Source organism: Vulpes lagopus, chromosome 12 (genome assembly GCF_018345385.1).
Source record: "Vulpes lagopus strain Blue_001 chromosome 12, ASM1834538v1, whole genome shotgun sequence".
Taxonomy (NCBI): Eukaryota; Metazoa; Chordata; class Mammalia; order Carnivora; family Canidae; genus Vulpes; species Vulpes lagopus.
This window is the reverse complement of record NC_054835.1, coordinates 15,963,270-15,981,152: the sequence shown is the minus strand read 5'-3', so window position 1 is coordinate 15,981,152 and position 17,883 is coordinate 15,963,270. Positions and strand designations below refer to the sequence as shown.

Here is a 17,883-nt window from a genome sequence, read left to right as displayed (position 1 = left end):
CTTTTTTTTAAAGATTTTATTTATTTATTCATGAGAGACACAGATAGAGACAGGCAGAGACATAGGCAGAGGGAGAAGCTGGCCCCCCACAGGGAGCCCGATGCGGGACTCCGGGACTCTGTCCCATCAGGGATCCCGGGATCATGCCCCAAGCCAAAGGCAGACGTTCAACCGCTGAGCCACCCAGGCGTCCCTCAATTGTATACTTTAAAAGGGTGCATTATACATGTGAATCATATTCTAGTAGAGGTGTTATTTTTTAAAAATCCAGTGCCACCAGGCCCAGGAGCAGTACCAGGTTTAACAGGAAGCTGACCAGGATCACTGGGGGAAGGCAGGTTCCCTGCACATGGCACAGGGGCTACTGGTTTTCCACGTGAAAAAAAAAAAAGTGAATTGGGTCCCCACTTCAACCATTAGCGAAACCATGATTTCCACTGAATTAGAGACCATTGTGAGAGGAAATGCCATAACCATTCAGAAGCTCATCAGGAGACTCTTTATAACCATTGGAGGGAAAGTCAGTAATATCTAGTCAACTAGGCCAGTGTGTATGGCTGCATTGTTTCCCTTCCAGGTTTGTATTCTAGAAACCCAGGTACGGGTGAAGTGCTGTTCATCGCAGCATTGCCTGTCATAGCAATGCACTAGAAACAGCCAAGCATTCATCAGCAGAGGAGTAGATTAATAAAATGTGGCATGTGCGTATAATGAAGTACTAGGCAGTAAAAGTGAATAAATTAGGACTTGGTAAATTAACATGGACAGCTATCCAAACATGCTGATCCCAAAAGCAAACTTCAGAACAGTGCACACAGTGTGATACTGTTTCTGTACATTTGTGTATCTCCAGCCCTGCAGAGAATCTCAAGGTATTGGTGGTCTCTGAAGAGGGAGGGAGGAAGGCCTGGGAGGGCAACAAAGTGCCTGCACTGGTACTTGTGAGGCTACAGTTCCCATACAGAAGGAAAGATAATCCAAAGTCAAAATGGTGTGAGTTTTAAAATCTGGCTCAGTGGGGCACTTGGGTGGCTCAGTTGGTGAAGCGTCTGCCTTCAGCTTAGGTCATGATCCCAGGGTCCTGGGATGCAGCCCTGCATCAGGCCTGCTTCTCCCTCTCCCTCTGCCTGCTGCTCCCCCTAGTTATGCACTCTCTCTCTCTCTCTCTCTCTCTCTCTCTCTCTCTCAAATAAATAAAATCTTTAAAAGTAAATAAATAATTTTTAAAAAAATCTGGCTCAGTGTCCAACTGCCAGGTTGACAGGAATTCCAGGGTCCTATGCTGGATTAAAAATCAGATTTAGGGGCGCCTGGGTGCCTCAGTGCACCGGTGAAGCATCTGCCTTTGGCTCAGGTCATGATCTCAGGATTCTGGGATGGAGCCTCGGCTCAGCAGGGAGCTGCTTCTCCCTCTCCCTCTGCCCCTCCCCACTGCTTGTGTGTTCTCTCTCTCATGCTCTCTCCCAAATAAATAAACTCTTTAAAAATAAAATAAAAGTCAGGTTTATTGAGCTATAATTTACACACTATAAGTTTCTCCCCTCTTGAAGCTCATCTGATGTATACAATCTTACTACCACCTGTCAAAATAAAGAATACTTCTGTCACCCCAGGAAACTTTCCCAGCCCCAGGCAACCACTGATATGTTTTCTGTCCCAATAGCTTTGCCTTTTCCAGACTTTCTTATAAAGGCAAACTTTCAGTATTTTGGCTTTCGAATCTAGCTTCTTTCACATAGCATAATGCATTGGCGATTCATCCACATGCTTATATGTGCCAATAGTTTTTTTTTTTTTAAGCTTTTATTTGTTTATTCATGAGAGACACAGAGAGAGAGGTAGAGACAAACACAGAGGGAGAAGCAGGCTCCTCACAGGGAGCCCGATATGGAACTCGATCCCAGATCCCAGGATCACGCCCTGGACCCTCAACCACTGAGCCACCCAGGCATCCCTAGTTTGGTCTTTCTTATTGCCAAAGAGTCATTCATAGTGAAACCAAAGTTGTTGCCTTTGCTCAGTTGTGTTGAAATGCATATGAGTTTCCTTTTTTTTTTTTTTCCTTTTTGAGTGTAATTGACCTACAATGTTTCATTAGTTTGTGCACAAAGTAGTAACTGGACGTCTCTATACATTATGCTCTGCTCACCGAAGTATAGCTAACCTGTCACCATATAACACTATTACAGCACCACTGATTATATTCCCTGTGCTGTGTCTCTCATCTCCATGACTGATTCATCCCATAACTGGAAGCATGGACTTCCCACCCCCCTACATCCATTTTGCTTATCCCTGTGATCACCTCCCTCCCTCTGGCACCCACTAGTTCTCTGTTTATGGGTCTGTTTCTGCTTTATTTGTTCATTTGTTCTCTCTCTCTTTTTTTTTTTTTAAGATTTTATTTATTTATTTATTTATTTATTTAGAGTGTGAGAGCAGGAGGAGAGAGGATCTCAAGCAGACTCCACGCTGAGCACAGAGCCTGACATGGGGCTCAATCACACAACCCCAGGGCTCGATCCCACAACCCTGAGATTATGACCTGAGTCAAAATCAAGGGTCATGGGCAGCCTGGGTGGCTCAGCGGTTTAGCATCACCTTCAACCCAGGGTGTGATCCCGAAGACCTGGGTCAAGTCCCACATCAGGCTCCCTACATGGAGCCTGCTTCTCCCTCTGCCTGTGTCTCTGCTCCTCTCTCTGTGTCTCTCATGAATGAATAAATAAAATATTTTTTTAAAAAAGAAAAAGAAATCAAGGGTCAGACACTCAACCAACTAAGCCACCCAAGTGCTCTTGTTTTATCCTTTAGATTCCATGGTATGAGTGAAATCATGGTATTTGTCTTTCTCTGTCTGACCTATTTCACTTAGCATCATACTCTGCAGCTCCATCCATGTTGTTGCAAATAGCAAGATCTCATTGCTTTTTGTTTTTTGTTTTATAAAGATTTTATTTATTTATTCATGAGAGACACAGAAGGCAGAGATGGAGGAGAAGCAGGCTTCATGCAGGGAGCGTGATTTGGGACTCAATACCAGGTCTCTCCAGAATCACGCCCAGGGCTGAAGGCAGATGCCCAACCACTGAGCCACCCAGGCATTCCAGACAATTTCTTTTTTCCATTCTACTATGTATTTTTTTTTTTTTACTGAAGGATAGTGGACACATGTTACAATAGTTTCAGGTATATAACAAGTATATACTTTATGTTATTCTCCACACAGGTGTAGCTACCATCTGTCACCATACATCACTATTACAGTACTGCTGACTATATTCCCTTTGGTGTACCTTTTATTCCCATGACTGATTGATTTTATAACTGGAAGCTTGAATTTCCCATGCCCCTTAGTATTTTTTTTTCTTTTTAGAGAGAGTGTTCATATGTGTGTACCCACATGCATGTGCACACACGTGCACAAGCAGGGCAGGGAAGGGGCAGAGGGAGGCACAGAATCTTAAGCAGTCTCCATGCCCAATTAAGAGCCTGACTCGGGGCTCGATCTCACCACTCTGAGATCATCACCTGAGCTGAAATCAATAACAGGATGCTTAACCGATTGAGCCACCCAGCTGCCCTTCTCCTTGGTATTTTTTGAGGAACCTCCACTCAGTTTTCCACCAGTGGTTGCACCAATTTACATTCCCATCAACAGTGCATAAAGGTTCTTTCTTCCCCACATCCTTGTCAATACTTGTTACTTCCGATATTAGTCATTCTGATACATGTGAGGTGGTATCTCATTGTGGTTTTGATTGACTTTCCCCTAATGATGAGTGATGATGAGCATCTTTCCATGTGTCTGTTAGCCAGCTGTATGTCGTCTTTAAAAAAAAAAAAAAAAAGGGATCCCTGGGTGGCGCAGCAGTTTGGCGCCTGCCTTTGGCCCAGGGCACGATCCTGGAGACCCAGGATCGAATCCCACATCGGGCTCCTGGTGCGTGGAGCCTGCTTCTCCCTCCGCCTGTGCCTCTGCCTCTCTCTCTCTCTCTCTGTGACTATCATAAATAAATAAAAATTAAAAAAAAAAGTCTGTGCCTGTGTCTCTGCCTCTCTCTTTCTCTCTGTGTCTCTCTCATGAATAAATAAAATCTTAAAAAAAAAAGATTTATATATTTATTCATGAAAGACACAGAGAGAAAGAGGCAGAGATGTGGACAGGGGGAGAAGCAGGCTTCTGCAGGGAGCCTGATGTGGAACTTGATCCCTGGACCCCGGGATCACAACCTGAGCCAAAGGCAGATGCTCAACTGCTGAGCCATGCAGGCGTCTCCTTATTGTATATTCTTGCCTCCTTTGTTGTATATTAATTGACCATACAAGCATGGATTTATTTATGGTCTCTATATTCTGTTTCACTGATGTATATGCCTATTTTTGTACCAGTACCACCATATTGTTTTTGTTTTTGAGAGAGTATAGTGGAGGGATGGGGGAGGCAGAGGGAAAGGAAGAGAGAGAATCCCAAACAGGCTTCACATCTAGCACAGAGCCCAAAGAGTGGCTCAATCTGATGACCCCAAGATCATGACCTGAGCCAAAATCAAGAGTCAGATGCTTAACCAACTGAGCTATCCAGGCACCCCAGTACCATATTCTTTTGGTTAGTATGGCTTTGTAGTAGGTCTTGAAATCTGGGAGTGTGATACCTTCAGTTTTGTTCTTCTTTCTCAAGATTGCTTTGGATATTTGGGGTCTTTTGTGATTCTATACAAATTTTAGAATTATTTTTTCTAGTTGAGTGAAAAATGTATTTGCTATTTTGATAGGGATTGTAGTGAATCTGTAGATTGTTTTGGATAGTATGGACATTTTATCAATATTAATTCTTCCAATCCATGTATGGTGTATCATTCCATTTGTATCATCTTCAATTTCTATCATCAGCATTTTATATTTTTCAGAGTACAGGTCTTTCACCTTCTGGTCTTTCACCTTCTGGGTTAAGTTTATTCCTAGGTGGTTTTTATTTATTTATTTTTTGGTGCAACTGTAAATGGAATTTTTTCTTTGTTTTTTTCTTTTTTCCTTTTTCTTTTTATTAAGAAAGCAGGGGGTAGGGGCCAAGGGAAGAAAGAGAGAATCTCAAGCAGGCTCCATGCCCAGTACAGAGCCTGACATAGGGTTCAATCTCACAACCCTGAGATCATGACCTGAGCTAAAATAGTCAGATGCTTAACTGACTGAGCCACTCAAGCGTCCCTGTAATTGTTTTCTTAATTTCTCTTTCTACTAATTCAATATTAGTGCATAGAATAGCAACAGATTTCTGTATATTAATTACCTGTCCTGCAGCTTTACTGAATTCACTTATTCTAGCAGTTTTTTGGTGTACTCTTTAGAGTTTTCTATGTATAGTATCATGTCATCTGCTAATAGCGACAGTTTTACTTCTTCCTTGCCAGTATGGATGCCTTTTTATTTTTTTTCTGATTGCTGTGGCTAGGACTACCAGTACTATGTTGAAAAAAAGTGACAAGTGTCCTTGTCTTGTTCCTGATCTAAGAAGAAAAGCTCTGAGGTTTTCACCAAGTATGATGTTAATTGTGGTCTTGTCATATGTGGCCTTTATTATGTTGAAATATGTTCCCCCTAGAACCACTTTATTGAGAGTTGTTATCATGAATTGATGTTGTATTTTGTCAAATGTTTTTTCTGCATCCAATGAGATGATCATATAATGTTTATCTTTCATTTTGTTAATGTGGTGTATCATGTTGATATTGAACCATCCTTGCATGTCTGGAACAGATCCCACTTGATCATGGTGAATGATTTTTTAAAAAATATTTTATTTATTTATTCATGAGAGACACAGAGATGGGGGGGCAGAGACATAGAGGGAGAAGCAGGCTCCATGCAGGGAGCCCCATGCGGGACTCTATCCCGGGACCCCAGGATCACACCCTGAGCCAAAGGCAGACACTCAACCGCTGAGCCACCCAGGCATCCCATGAATGATTTTTTTAATGTATTGTTCAATGTGCTTTGCTAATATTTCCTAGAGGATTTTTGCATCTATGTTCATCAAAGATGTTGGCCTATATAGTTTGTTCATCTTTCTTTTTCTTTCTTTCTTTCTTTCTTTCTTTCTTTCTTTCTTTCTTTCTTTCTGTAGTGTCTTTGGTTTTGGTATCAGGATAATGCTGTGCTCATAGAATGTATTGGTAAGCTTTCCTTCTTTGTCCATTTTTTTGGAATTGTTTAAAGAGAATTAGGTATTAACTCTTCTTTAAATGTTTCGTAGAATTTACCTGTGAATCCATCTGGTCCTGGACTTTTGTTTGTTGGGAGATTTTTTTTGGGGGGGGAGGTTAAGATTTTATTTATTTATCCATGAGAAACACGGAGAGAGAGGCAGAGACAGAGGCAGAGGGAGAAAGCAGGCTCCATGCTGGCAGCCCGATGTGGGACTCGATCCCAGGACCATGGGATCACACCCTGAGCCAAAGGCACATGCTCAACCACTAAGCCATCCAGGCATCCCTATTGGGAGTTCTTTTTGATTGCTGATTCAATATCATTACTAGTAATCAGTCTGTTCAGATTTTCTGGTTCTTTTTCATTAGTTTTGAAGGATTGTATGTTTCTAGAAATTGATTTCCTCAAAGTTGTCTAGTTTTTGACATATAATTTTTCATAGTAGTCTCTTAGTAGTCATTGTTCTCTTTCATTTCTGATTTTATGTATTTGGGTCCTCTCTTTTTTTCTTGATGAGTCTGGCTAAAAGTTTATCAATTTTGTTTTTTTTAATTTAAATTTAGTTAGCCAACATATAGTACATCATTAGTTTCAGATGTAATTTTCTTTTTCTTTTTTTTTTTAGATTTATTTATTTAGGGATGCCGGGGTGGCTCAGTGATTGAGTGCCTGCCTTCAGCCCAGGGCATGACCCTGGAGTCCTGGGATTGACTCCCCTTTTGGGCTCCCTGCGTGGAGCCTGCTTCTCCCTCTGCTTGTGTCTCTGCCTCTCTGTGTGTGTGTGTGTCTCTCATGATTAGGTGAATAAAAATCTTTTTAAAAATTATTTATTTATTCATGAGAGACACAGAGAGAGAGAGAGAGAGAGAGAGAGAGAGAGGATATCAGGTCCTGAGCTGAAGGTGGACACTCAAACGCTGACCACCCAGGTGTCCCCAGATGTAGTTTTCAGTAATTCTTCAGTTGCATATAACACCCAGTACTCATCACATCACATGCCCTCCTTAATGCCCATTACTCAGTTATCCCATCCCCCCAACCAGTTTTATATTTTTAAAGAACCAGCTCTTGCTTTCATAAAAAAAAGAAAAAACAAGGTATTTACTTTTTTTTTCTTTTGGTATTTTCCTATTGTTTAAGTCTTTACGTTATTTATTTCTACTCTGATCTTTCTTAAAAAAATTTTTAAGGTTTTATTTATTTATTCTGCAGAGAGAGAGAGAAAGAGAACAAGCATGTAGAGGGAGAAACAGATTCCCACCAAGCAGGGAACACGATGTGGGACTCCATCCCAGTACCCTGGGATCATGACCTGAGTCCAAGGCAGACGCTCTGGGACGCCTTGGGGGCTCTGTGGTTGAGCGTCGGCCTTTGGCTCAGGTTGTGATCCCAGAGTCCTGGGATCAAGTCCCACATCCTCCCTCTGGGGAGCCTGCTTCTCCCTCTGCCTGTCTCTGCCTCTCTTTCTGTGTGTCTCTCATGAATAAATAAACAAAAATACTTAAAAAAAAAAAAAAAAAGGCAGACACTCAACTAACTGAGCCACCCAGGGGCACCTCTACTCTGATCTTTATATTATTTCCTACTTTTAACTTCAGGGTGTTTTTGTTCTTTTCCTAGTTCCTTTAGGTGTACGGTTAGATTGTTTATTTGAGATTTTTCTTGTTTCTTGAGATAGGACTGTATCACTGTAAATTTCCCTCTTAGAACTACTTTTGCTGCATCCCAAAGATTTTGCACCATTGTGTTTTCATTTTCCATGTCTCCATGTATTTTTAAATTTTCTTTTCAATTTCTTGTTGACCCGTTGGCTATTTAGTAGCATATTGTTTATCCTCCATGTTTGTGGGTTTTTCCAGTTTTTTCTTTTGATCTCTAGTTTCATACTGTTGTAGTTGGGGGGGGGGAGTTTCATATGATTTCAGTCTTCTTAAATGTAGAGTTTTTTATATATATATTTTTTTTAATTTGCGAGAGAGAGAGAGAATGAGCAGGGGGAGGAGCCAAGGGAGAGAAAGAGAGAGAGAGAGAGAGAGAGAGAATCCTAAGCTGAGCATGGCATGGAGCCTGACCTGGGGCTTGATCTCATAACCCTGAGATCATGACCTGAGCCAAAATCAAGAGTTGGATGCTTAATCGACTGAGCCACACAGGCATCCCTTAAATGTAGAGATTTGTTCTGTGGCCTAACAGGTAATCAATCCTGGAGAATGTTCCATGTGCACCTGAAAAGAATGTATGTTGTGTTGATTTTGGATGGAAAGTTCTGTACATATCTGTTAAGTCCATCTGGTCTAATGTGCCATTCAAAGACACTGTTTCCTTATTGACTTTCTGCCTGGATGATCCATCCATTGACGTAATTGGGGTGTTAGTCACCTACTATTACTATATTACTGTCCGTTTTGTTCTTTATGTCCGTTCATATTTGCTTTATGTATTTAGATGCTACAATATTGGGTGCATAGATATTTATCATATTTTCTTGTTGAACTGATCCCCTTATCATTTTATAATGTCCTTTTTCATCTCTTGTTAGTCTTTGGTTTAAAGTCTGTTTTGTTGGGGCACCTGGGTGGCTCAGTGGTTGAGCATCTGCCTTTGGCTCAGAGGGTGATTCTGGGGTCCTGGGATAAAGTGCCACATCGGGCTCCCCTCAAGGAGTCTGCTTCTCCCTCTGCCTGTGTCCCTGTCTCTCTGTGTGTGTGTCTCTCATGAGTAAATAAATAAAAATCTTTAAAAAAAATAAAAAATAAAATCTGTCTAATGTAAGTAAGTATTGCTCCTCAGCTTTCCCCTCACCCCCACCCCTGCTTCCATTTGCATGGCATATCTTTTTCCATCCCTTCATTTTCAGACTGTATCTTTAAGTCTGAACTGTGTGTCTTGTAGGCAGCATATAGATGAGTCTTGTCTTTTTTTATACATTCTGTCACCCTCTGTCTTTTGATTGGAGCATTTAGACCTTTTAGATTTTTTTAAAGCTTTATTTATTTAGTTAGTTAAAGATTTTACCCATTTATTCATGAGAGACACAGAGAGAGAGAGAGAGAGGCAGAGGGAGAAGCAGGCTCCATGAAGGAGAGGGACTCGAGCCGAGGATTCCGGGATCATGCCCTGAGCCAAAAGCAGGCATTCAATCACTGAGCCACCCAGGCGTCCCTAGACCTTTTAGATTTAAACTAATTATTGATAGGTGTGTATTTATTGCCATTTTGCTAATTGTTTCCTATTGTTTTTTATGAGTTTCCAGTTATTGATGACTTCATAAAGCTGCTGAAGAATGGGTTTTTGTGTGGATCTATGTCTTTAGTTCTCTCTCCCACCTCCAGCCTTTTTTAATAAATATTTTGTAGTGTTTTTATAATGAATTAGTGTTATTTATATATTTATAATAAAAATCACAACTAAAAAATCAACGAGATACCACTTTCCAACCAGCAAGGATTTCTTTTTTAATAACTGGAAGATATAGATATCTTTTTTAATAACCGCACACCTGGGTGGCTCAGCAGTTGAGTGTCTGCCTTTGGCTCAGGGTGCAATCCCAGAGTCCTGGGATCAAGTCCCACATCAGGCTTTCTACATGGAGCTTGCTTCTCCTGCCTCTGCCTATGTCTCTGCCCCGCCCCCATCCCTCATGAATAAATAGATATATAAAAATAAATAAATAACTGGAAGTCGGTACCTCTTAATTCCCTTAACCTATTTCGCCTGTCCCTCCCCTTCCTCCTTTTCTCCTCTGGCAAGCACCAGTTTGTTCTATGTTTATAAGGATGATTCTGGTGTTTTGTTCATTTACTTTGTCTTTCATATTTCATATATAGGTGAAATCACATGGTCTTTGTCTCTCTGATTTCACCTAGCACAGCACCCTCTAGGTCCATCTATGTCACCACACCAAGATCTCATTATATTTTATGGTTAATATTCCATTATGTGTGTGTGTGTACATATACATATGTACACACATATATACTCTATATGTATATACATACGTGTATGTATACATACATATACTATATATGTTGTACACACAACATATATATATATACACATAACATATACACATACACAAATATACATACACATACCACATCTTCTTTATCCGTTCATCTATCAGTGGACACTTGGGTTGCTTCCATAATTTGGCTGTTGTATATAATGCTTCAGTAAACACAGGGGTATAGATATCTTTTTGAATTAGTGTTTTCATTTTCTTTGGGTAAATACCCAGTAATGGAATTTAGTATTTCTATTTTTAATCTTTTGAGGAACCTCCATTTTGTTTTCCCAGTGGCTGCACCAATTTACATTCCTACTAGCAGTGAATGTAAATTCTCCACATCTTCACCAACATTTACCTCTTATCTTTTTGATACTAGCCATTCTGACTCGTGTGAGGTGGTATCTCATCATGGTTTGATTTGCATTTCCTTGGTGATTATTGAATTTCATGTATCTGTTGGCCATCTGTATGTCTTCTTTAAAAAAAATGTCTTTTCAGGTTCCCTGCCTATTTTTAAATCAGATTATTTGGGGGTTTTTTGGTGTAGAGTTGTATAAGTTCTCTATGTATTCTGGGTATTAACCCCTTGTCAGATAAATCATTTGCAAATATCGTCTCTCATTCAGTAAGTTGTTTCATTTTGTTGATAGTTTCCTTTGCTGTGCAAAAGCTTTTTATTTTGGTGTATTCCCAACAGTTTATTTTTTGCTTTTGTTTCCCTTGCCTGAGGAGACACATCCATAAATATGTTGCGAAGGCTGATGATGTTCAAGAGATAACTGCAAATCAGCAAGGATTTAAGGCAACGATACTCAGCTTTGCTGAGCGTACTGTGCATCATCTATATGGCCTTTTCAGAGGATAGTTTGGCATAATGAAGCAAGAAGTTTGATACATGTGTGCCTTTGGGTGGGTAATTTCACTTCTGGGAATTCAGTCATTCATTCAACAGATGTTTGCTGACCTACCCAGTGTACTGGGTCCCAAATAGGGTGCTAGGAAGCTGGTGATGAGACAGATGTAGTTCCCACCCCCAAAGCACCCTCAGCAGAGGCAGTACAATTACCACGCAAGTGTCTATACAGGAACAGGGTAAGAAGTTCTGCAAAGGAACTCCTGTTATGGCTTCTGAGTACTAGCCCTGTGCTGAGCAGCTGTGTGACCTTGGGCAAGTCCTTCTATCTCTCTGAGCCTGATGAAAGCAGCTCTTGGGCATCAAAGTCTAAGGAACTAATACCTATAGAGGAGCTGGCTCACAGGCCAGGCTTCCCTCTCCCTACAGGAGGCACTGTTGTAACTTCCTCAAAGAGTCATTGAAGTAGAGGCAATGGTCATATAACTGTAGGAATATACTAATACGTTATATACCATAGGCAGTATTTATATAATTACGTACTATAAGTCATATACTTTAGGAAGATTATTTTTTGGAAGATGATTTTCATAGTATGTGAATCATATCTCAATAAATCTGCTATTTAAAAAAGGGAAAATCTCTAACGGACCAACTCTGCTAAAAATGTTTTTCTGGTGGGAAACATAAGCTTTATGAAAATTAAACTTCCAGAAGCAAAGAAAAACCTCAAGGGGGGAAGGGGACTCTATGATTAACTTCAGAAGTGGGCATGTGGGGGCAAAGGGGGGCTCATTTCTTAGGCATCTGCCTTTGGCTCAGGTCATGATCTTGGGGTCCTGGGATCAAGTCCCGCATCACATCAGGGTCCCTGCTCAGTGGGGAGTCTACTTCTCCCTCTCCCTCCACCTCTGCCTGCTTCTCCCTCTCCCTCCCTGCTGTTTCCCCTGCTTGTGCTTATGCACTACCTCTGTCAAATAAATGAAAAAAATCAAAGAGAAAGAGAAAGAGAAAGAAAGAAGAAAGAAAGAAAGAAAGAAAGAAAGAAAGAGAAAGAAAAGGAAAGAAAGAAAGAAAGAAAGGAAAGAAAGAAAGAAAGAAAGAAAGAAAGAAAGAAAGAAAGAAAGGGAAAGGGCATGTGGAGAAAAGTCTAAGTGACAAAGGAGCCACTCGCTCCTCCCACTGCAGCTGGCCACTAATGTTTGCCACAGGGCAGTGCTGGGGTATCCTATGATTAGTAGGGACAGGAGGCCCAGGGATCTCTCTCTAGGAACAAAAAGCTCTCCCAATCCCTGCTGGCTCCATTTGTACCCATAGCTTTTCCCCACCCTCTGCCCATTTGTTGGTTATAATTCCAGATACCTGAAGCCAGATGTGGACAAGAAATCTAAACATAAGACAGCAGTAAAGAAGAAGACCCTGAACCCCGAATTCAACGAGGTACAAGGGGCTGGCGAAGCTGCTGGGAAGCTGCTTGCTGTCCCCCAGGGCAGAGGGCCTGGAGGACTGAGTTTTCCAAGAGCTACTGTGGAAACTGAGAGGTGGGAAGGGGCCACCAGGAGAGCCCCTGGCTGTGGGGGGCAGGGGAGAGACAAGGCCAAGGTGGTATAGATGGAGGACAGGGAAGCCTGGAAAGCTCTTCAGAGAATCAAATTGATGGGACTGTGGCCATGTAGGATGTGGAGGTGGAATGGAGGGACCCAACAGCCAGAGGGGAGGTGCAAGTGACACGGGGGATGCTCTGGGTGGGATGTGAGAATCTGAGATGCCCCAGGGCCTTGAGAAGATCTGGTCCAGGTAGATCCCCAGGTCCTCAGCCCAGAGGGCAGATGCACGTGGAGAGGAGCAGAGGGGCAAATCATCCCAGGAGCCTGTGAGAGAGCCTTACAAACAAGGGAGTAGTGAGCAGAGCCAGACTCAAGAAACGCCAAGCACACCAAGGCTCCCATGTGTATATTAATCTAGCAGTAAGGAGGCTCTTGGGGATTTGGAGAGAGCAGCGTCAGTGACAGAGGAGCAGGTAGGTTGGAGGGCAGGGGGCCCTGAGGACCCCAGCCAGGCGCTCAGGCAGAGTGAATGGAATGGGTGAGAATCCACTCTTGTCCACCATCGAGCACTGGCCACCCTTCATCTCTCCCTCCCTTGCTCTCTCCATTCATTCATCCCCTCACCACACCTCAGAGCCTCCCTGGCCACTGGCCAAGATCCAGGCCCTATGGCATTGCTCCTGACTCTCTTCTTCTGGCCACCAGGAATTCTGTTATGAGATTAAGCATGGGGACCTGGCCAAGAAGACCCTGGAAGTCACTGTTTGGGATTATGACATTGGAAAATCCAACGATTTCATTGGTAAGAGGAACAATGAGAATACCGTTTAGCCACAGGCCTATTCTGAATTCAGAGAGGGCAGTGTCCGTAAATCTAAGCCACAGCCCTCCTTACTGGCCTCTATGGCCCCAGCTTTCCCCAGACTATCTGCCCTCAGAAACAAGGGGCCTCAGACCTTCTCCAGCCTGACTCCATGTGACAGAGGAATAGATAGGTCCACGAAAGGGAAAGAAGTCTGGGAGGGTCACACAGCAGCCTGTGGTGGAGCAGGGGTGAGAGATGATGATGGTGTTTTGGGCTGGACTCTATGGAACAAAAAGCTTCAGGTGGCCCTGAATTCCTGATTCTATGCATAGCCATAAAGCCGACTAGAAATTCCCTAAAACATGATGTTGCGCTTCACCCCAGCATTGCTCAGTCCTGGAGAGGGGAAGGACAGGATCCCAGGGCCCTGATCAGGTGGGAGAAGGGGGCAGGCTAAGAGTGTGGTGTGGTGGTCAGTCCACTGCCCACCCTCAGAGCCCAGTGGGCAGGGTAGAGAGTACAGCCTTGGAGCACAGAATCTGGAAAGGGTAGTTTTGGGGGAGGGTCACTGGTTTCAGAGAGATGGTCTTATGGGAGTACCTGCCCCCAGGTCCCTGGGAGTCAGAAGGTCACTGTGTCCCTGGCTACCCCCTTGACTCCCTTCTTGCAGGAGGTGTGGTTCTGGGCATCAATGCTAAGGGTGAACGCCTGAAGCACTGGTTTGACTGCCTGAAAAACAAGGACAAGCGGATAGAGCGCTGGCACACTCTCACCAACGAACTCCCAGGGGCTGTGCTCAGCGACTGACCAGCCCCCACCTGCTGCTGCACCCACCCCTGCCTGTCACCTGGCCCGGCACCGGCCTGGCCCTGGGCCTCCTCAGCTGCCACCAAGGGCCTCAGCCCTCATCTTGGGGGAGATCCAGGGTGCCTGCTCGGACACAGAGCCACCGCAGCCCCTGCTTAGAGGCTGTGGAGGGCCTAGTCCCTCCAAGGGACAGCAAGACCAGAGAGCTGGGCCTGCTTTCAGCTCCTGGGGCCCCAGAGGGCAGGAGGTAGGAGAGGACCCTGGCCTCAGCATCCACCCCAGGGAAGGGAATGGGGTCACCCAGGGAGTGAGGACCCTACTGGAGGTCAACCAGAAATCACAGGGACCCCAGGCTGAGAACAGGAGTGCAGGGGAGCCTTGGCAGGGCCAGTGAGAACTCCCAAGAGGGATATGGGGGGAAGGAGATTTGGGAAAGTATTACCAAAAAGAGGTTCCTGCTATATCTGTTCATCTCTGGCATTAGTGAGCAGGTGGGAAAAAGTTGACCTGAGAGCAGAGTATGATAAAGTTCCTACAGGCTCTCACTGAACATGGGCAATTGGCAAGCACTTCACTCAATGTTTCCATGAGCCCTTGGGGATGAATGAGGCCCAGGGACTGCCCTCTGAGAGTTCCTTGTCTAATCAAGGAACTAGAAACAAACCATTACAACAGGGAATGAGGAATGCCAAGACCTGGCTGACATACCTGTGAGTGGCCTGGACTCTGATTCTGCTGGGAGGCAGGGAGGGTTTCCTGGAGGAGGTGATGCTTCAGCAAGGCCTTGAAGGGTGAGTATAGTTTCTAGGCAGACAAAGGGGAAGGGCGGTGTGTGCAGCAGGAATGGAAGGAAGAGTATGGTGATTGGGCTAGGGTTGCTGTGCAAGACCTGAGGTCTCACCCTAGAGACAGAGTTTGTTAGGACAGGAGTGGGGCCTACAGGATGTCACCCACCCCTGCTCCAACCCCCACCCCTCCCTGCCAGGCCAGCCTCAGCTCATAGCTTGGGGGGAAGTGATGGAAGCACTGTGGTGAAACTGATCTTGGGGCAGCAGGGTCAAGTTCAGTCCTTAGACCCAGTTCTCCCACCTTTAATTTTTCTCCTCCCAAGGAGCTTCGAGGATGGATCCTGCCTTTCATTCTTGCTAGCATAAGCATGAGGTCAGCTATCATCAAGAAAAGGATTCCCCCCCCCCTTTTTTTTTTTCATGAAAAGAAGCAAAAAATCCTCATCTTCACCTTTTCCTCCCCTTTACCCACCCCCCACTTCTGAGTTCAGGGCCAGGGAGTGAGAGGCCCAGGTGATACCCATACATCCTGGCTCTGCTGGGGCCACTGGTGTCCCTTTCGGGAGTGCTGGGTGGCAGTCCCGGGCCTCATTTCTGGGAAGGCCTGTGAGGCTGGATCCCGCTTCCAAGAGCCAAGAGAGACCCCGGCTTGGTGGGCCTGGCACCCTGAGTCAGATGGAGGGTATCGGGATTTTGGAGCCCAAGTAGGAAGCCCCAAGCTTTTCCTGCCTACCAAGGAGACTTCAAGACTGCCGTGTGAACAAATGCGGAGCGAGGGGAATGTCTGTTTGCCCCAGCACTGCACTAATGCAAAACAGAGGCCCAGAGAGGGGAAGAGTAACCTGCCGGAGGGAGACCTTCCCGCCCCACCACAGCAGGGGTAAGCCAGGCTCACCTCTAGCCCAGAGCTCTGGACAACACAGTTCAGGGGAAGGAGGGAGCCGGGCTCTGTCAGCTGCCTGCCTGGGGCTCACCTCTCCCTGCTGCAGACACAAAGCACATCACCATCTGAGGTCTGGGGTGATGATTCGAATTCCACCAAGTGCCCATCAGCCCTTTCCCAGTTTGCAGGGACGACAGGACTCCAGCCCCCACATGGTACCTGGCAACATTGCTGGTCACAGAGCCTTGGGTTTCCTGTCTTTAAGGCGGCTTTGTGTATGTTAAGAGTTTTACACGCACTCTCTTAATGAATTTTCACAGTTCTGAGGTGGGTGTGTCATCCTCATTTGACAGATGAAGAAACTGATTCAGAGAGGCTGAGTAATTTGTCAGTGTCACAGAGCTGGGAAAGGGCAAACTAGGTCTCAGGCCAGGTCCTGTGACTGCCACATCCTCTGGATGTCGGGAGACAGAACTCCCCAGTCCTCTCCCTCCTGAGCTGAGGACTGCTCAGCAGATAGACTCAGAAGACGCAGTGCATGAGGAAGGGGTGAGACCCCATTGCTGTCCTGCTGCCTCATCCCCTAGATGGCTTTGAAATCACTGGTCCAATTAGAGCTACCCCCAGAGGTCCCCAGGGTCCGCTGGGACCTCAGCAATCCCTCCCTAGCCTCGGAGTCTGTAGGCCAGGGCTCTCTCTTCTCCACAAGGCTGGAAGAGGGGAACCTCTGGGGGACTAAGGAAAGAGATGGCCTGTTTTTGAGGGACCTCCCGGCTGGGTGAGCCCTAAGTATCTTCTAGCTTTGCTTCTTGAAGGGCCTTGTTTGAAGAGGAGTCTCACAGCTTCTCCTTGAGGATACTGAAAGGCTGAAGGGCAAGGCTGGAAGGGGCCTTGACTCTCAACTGAATACAAATTCCTTACTAGACACCAGGGAAACTGAGGCCCAGCCAGCGAGGGTAAGGAACCCATTTAGGGCTAACTGACCAAGGCTGTGCAAAGAGTACACGGGTCCTGAAAGATGGTCCCAGCTGACCACAGGGACAGGATGGAAGATAGGTCTTCTGGACGGCCAGCCCACGTGGAGGATGGGCGCTTAGGGAGGAGGCCCCCCAGGGAATGAGGGAGTAGTCTCCGCCAGGACCGCCGGGCCCCTTGCAGATTGCATTTCAGTGAAAGAAAAAGTTCTGGAAGCTGCAGTATCAGCTCTGCCTTTGACCCCAAACTGGCATCTTCCCTCCGGTCTGTCAGCCCCACAAAAAGACGGGAAAGCTGACGCCCCTCCCCCCACCCCCAAAAAGTAACTCCAAAGTCTGGCATCTGACAGGAAGTCGCCAGACGGCGCGCGGCACCCTCCGCCCCGCCTCCCGCCGCCGCTAGCCAATCCCAGACGGGCCCACCTCCCAGCCCTGAGGCGGCGACCTCCTGACCCCTAGTGGCAGGAGCGAGGAACTGCACCTCCCGGCCCGTGCATGTCCTACCGTTTCTTCTCAAACCGAGAGAACCTCCCGATGCATGGACTCTGGCTGTCGTCGACGCAGACTCGTGCACTGCTTTACCACCGTTTTGCTACCATGTGGCGGCTGCAGAAAAATGTCCTTAAACTGCAGCCCCACACACAATTTTTGTACTTATGTCTGACCGACTCGAGGGTGTCCTTTTTAAGTCTTATTTGCTAATATTTATAATGACCTGTAATTCAAAATAAATGAAAACGTTCACTGCAATGGCATTTGTTTGGGAGACTGCTTTAAACAGATTGATGAAAGGACCGGAAAGAGCGAGAGAATGGCAACAAGCTCACGCAGCACGTTGTCTCCTTTAACTCTTCACCAAGAACTCATGAGAGGTAGGTCTGGAGTTACAGATGGAAAAACTAAACTCAGAGAAGTTAAATATTTGGCTGAACCACACAGCTGGTAAGTGACACGACCAGGATTCAACTAATGCCCCCTCCCCCCCCAAGACTTTATATCAGGATCACTAT

General features: G+C 45.2%; 1 protein-coding gene across 2 annotated transcripts in view; it reads left to right on the top strand.

Moving 5' to 3' along the window:
* The window catches only part of DOC2B (double C2 domain beta), a 37,491-nt gene extending 19,868 nt beyond the window's left edge, over window positions 1–17,623 (top strand). For both annotated transcript variants that reach the window (XM_041724992.1, XM_041724991.1), the window contains 3 exons: window positions 12,428–12,509; window positions 13,322–13,418; window positions 14,092–17,623. In XM_041724992.1, the coding sequence (XP_041580926.1) occupies window positions 12,428–12,509; window positions 13,322–13,418; window positions 14,092–14,228 (316 nt within the window). In that variant the 3' untranslated portion in view covers window positions 14,229–17,623. The remainder of the gene's footprint in view (window positions 1–12,427; window positions 12,510–13,321; window positions 13,419–14,091) is intronic.
* The last annotated feature ends 260 nt before the right edge of the window (window positions 17,624–17,883 follow it).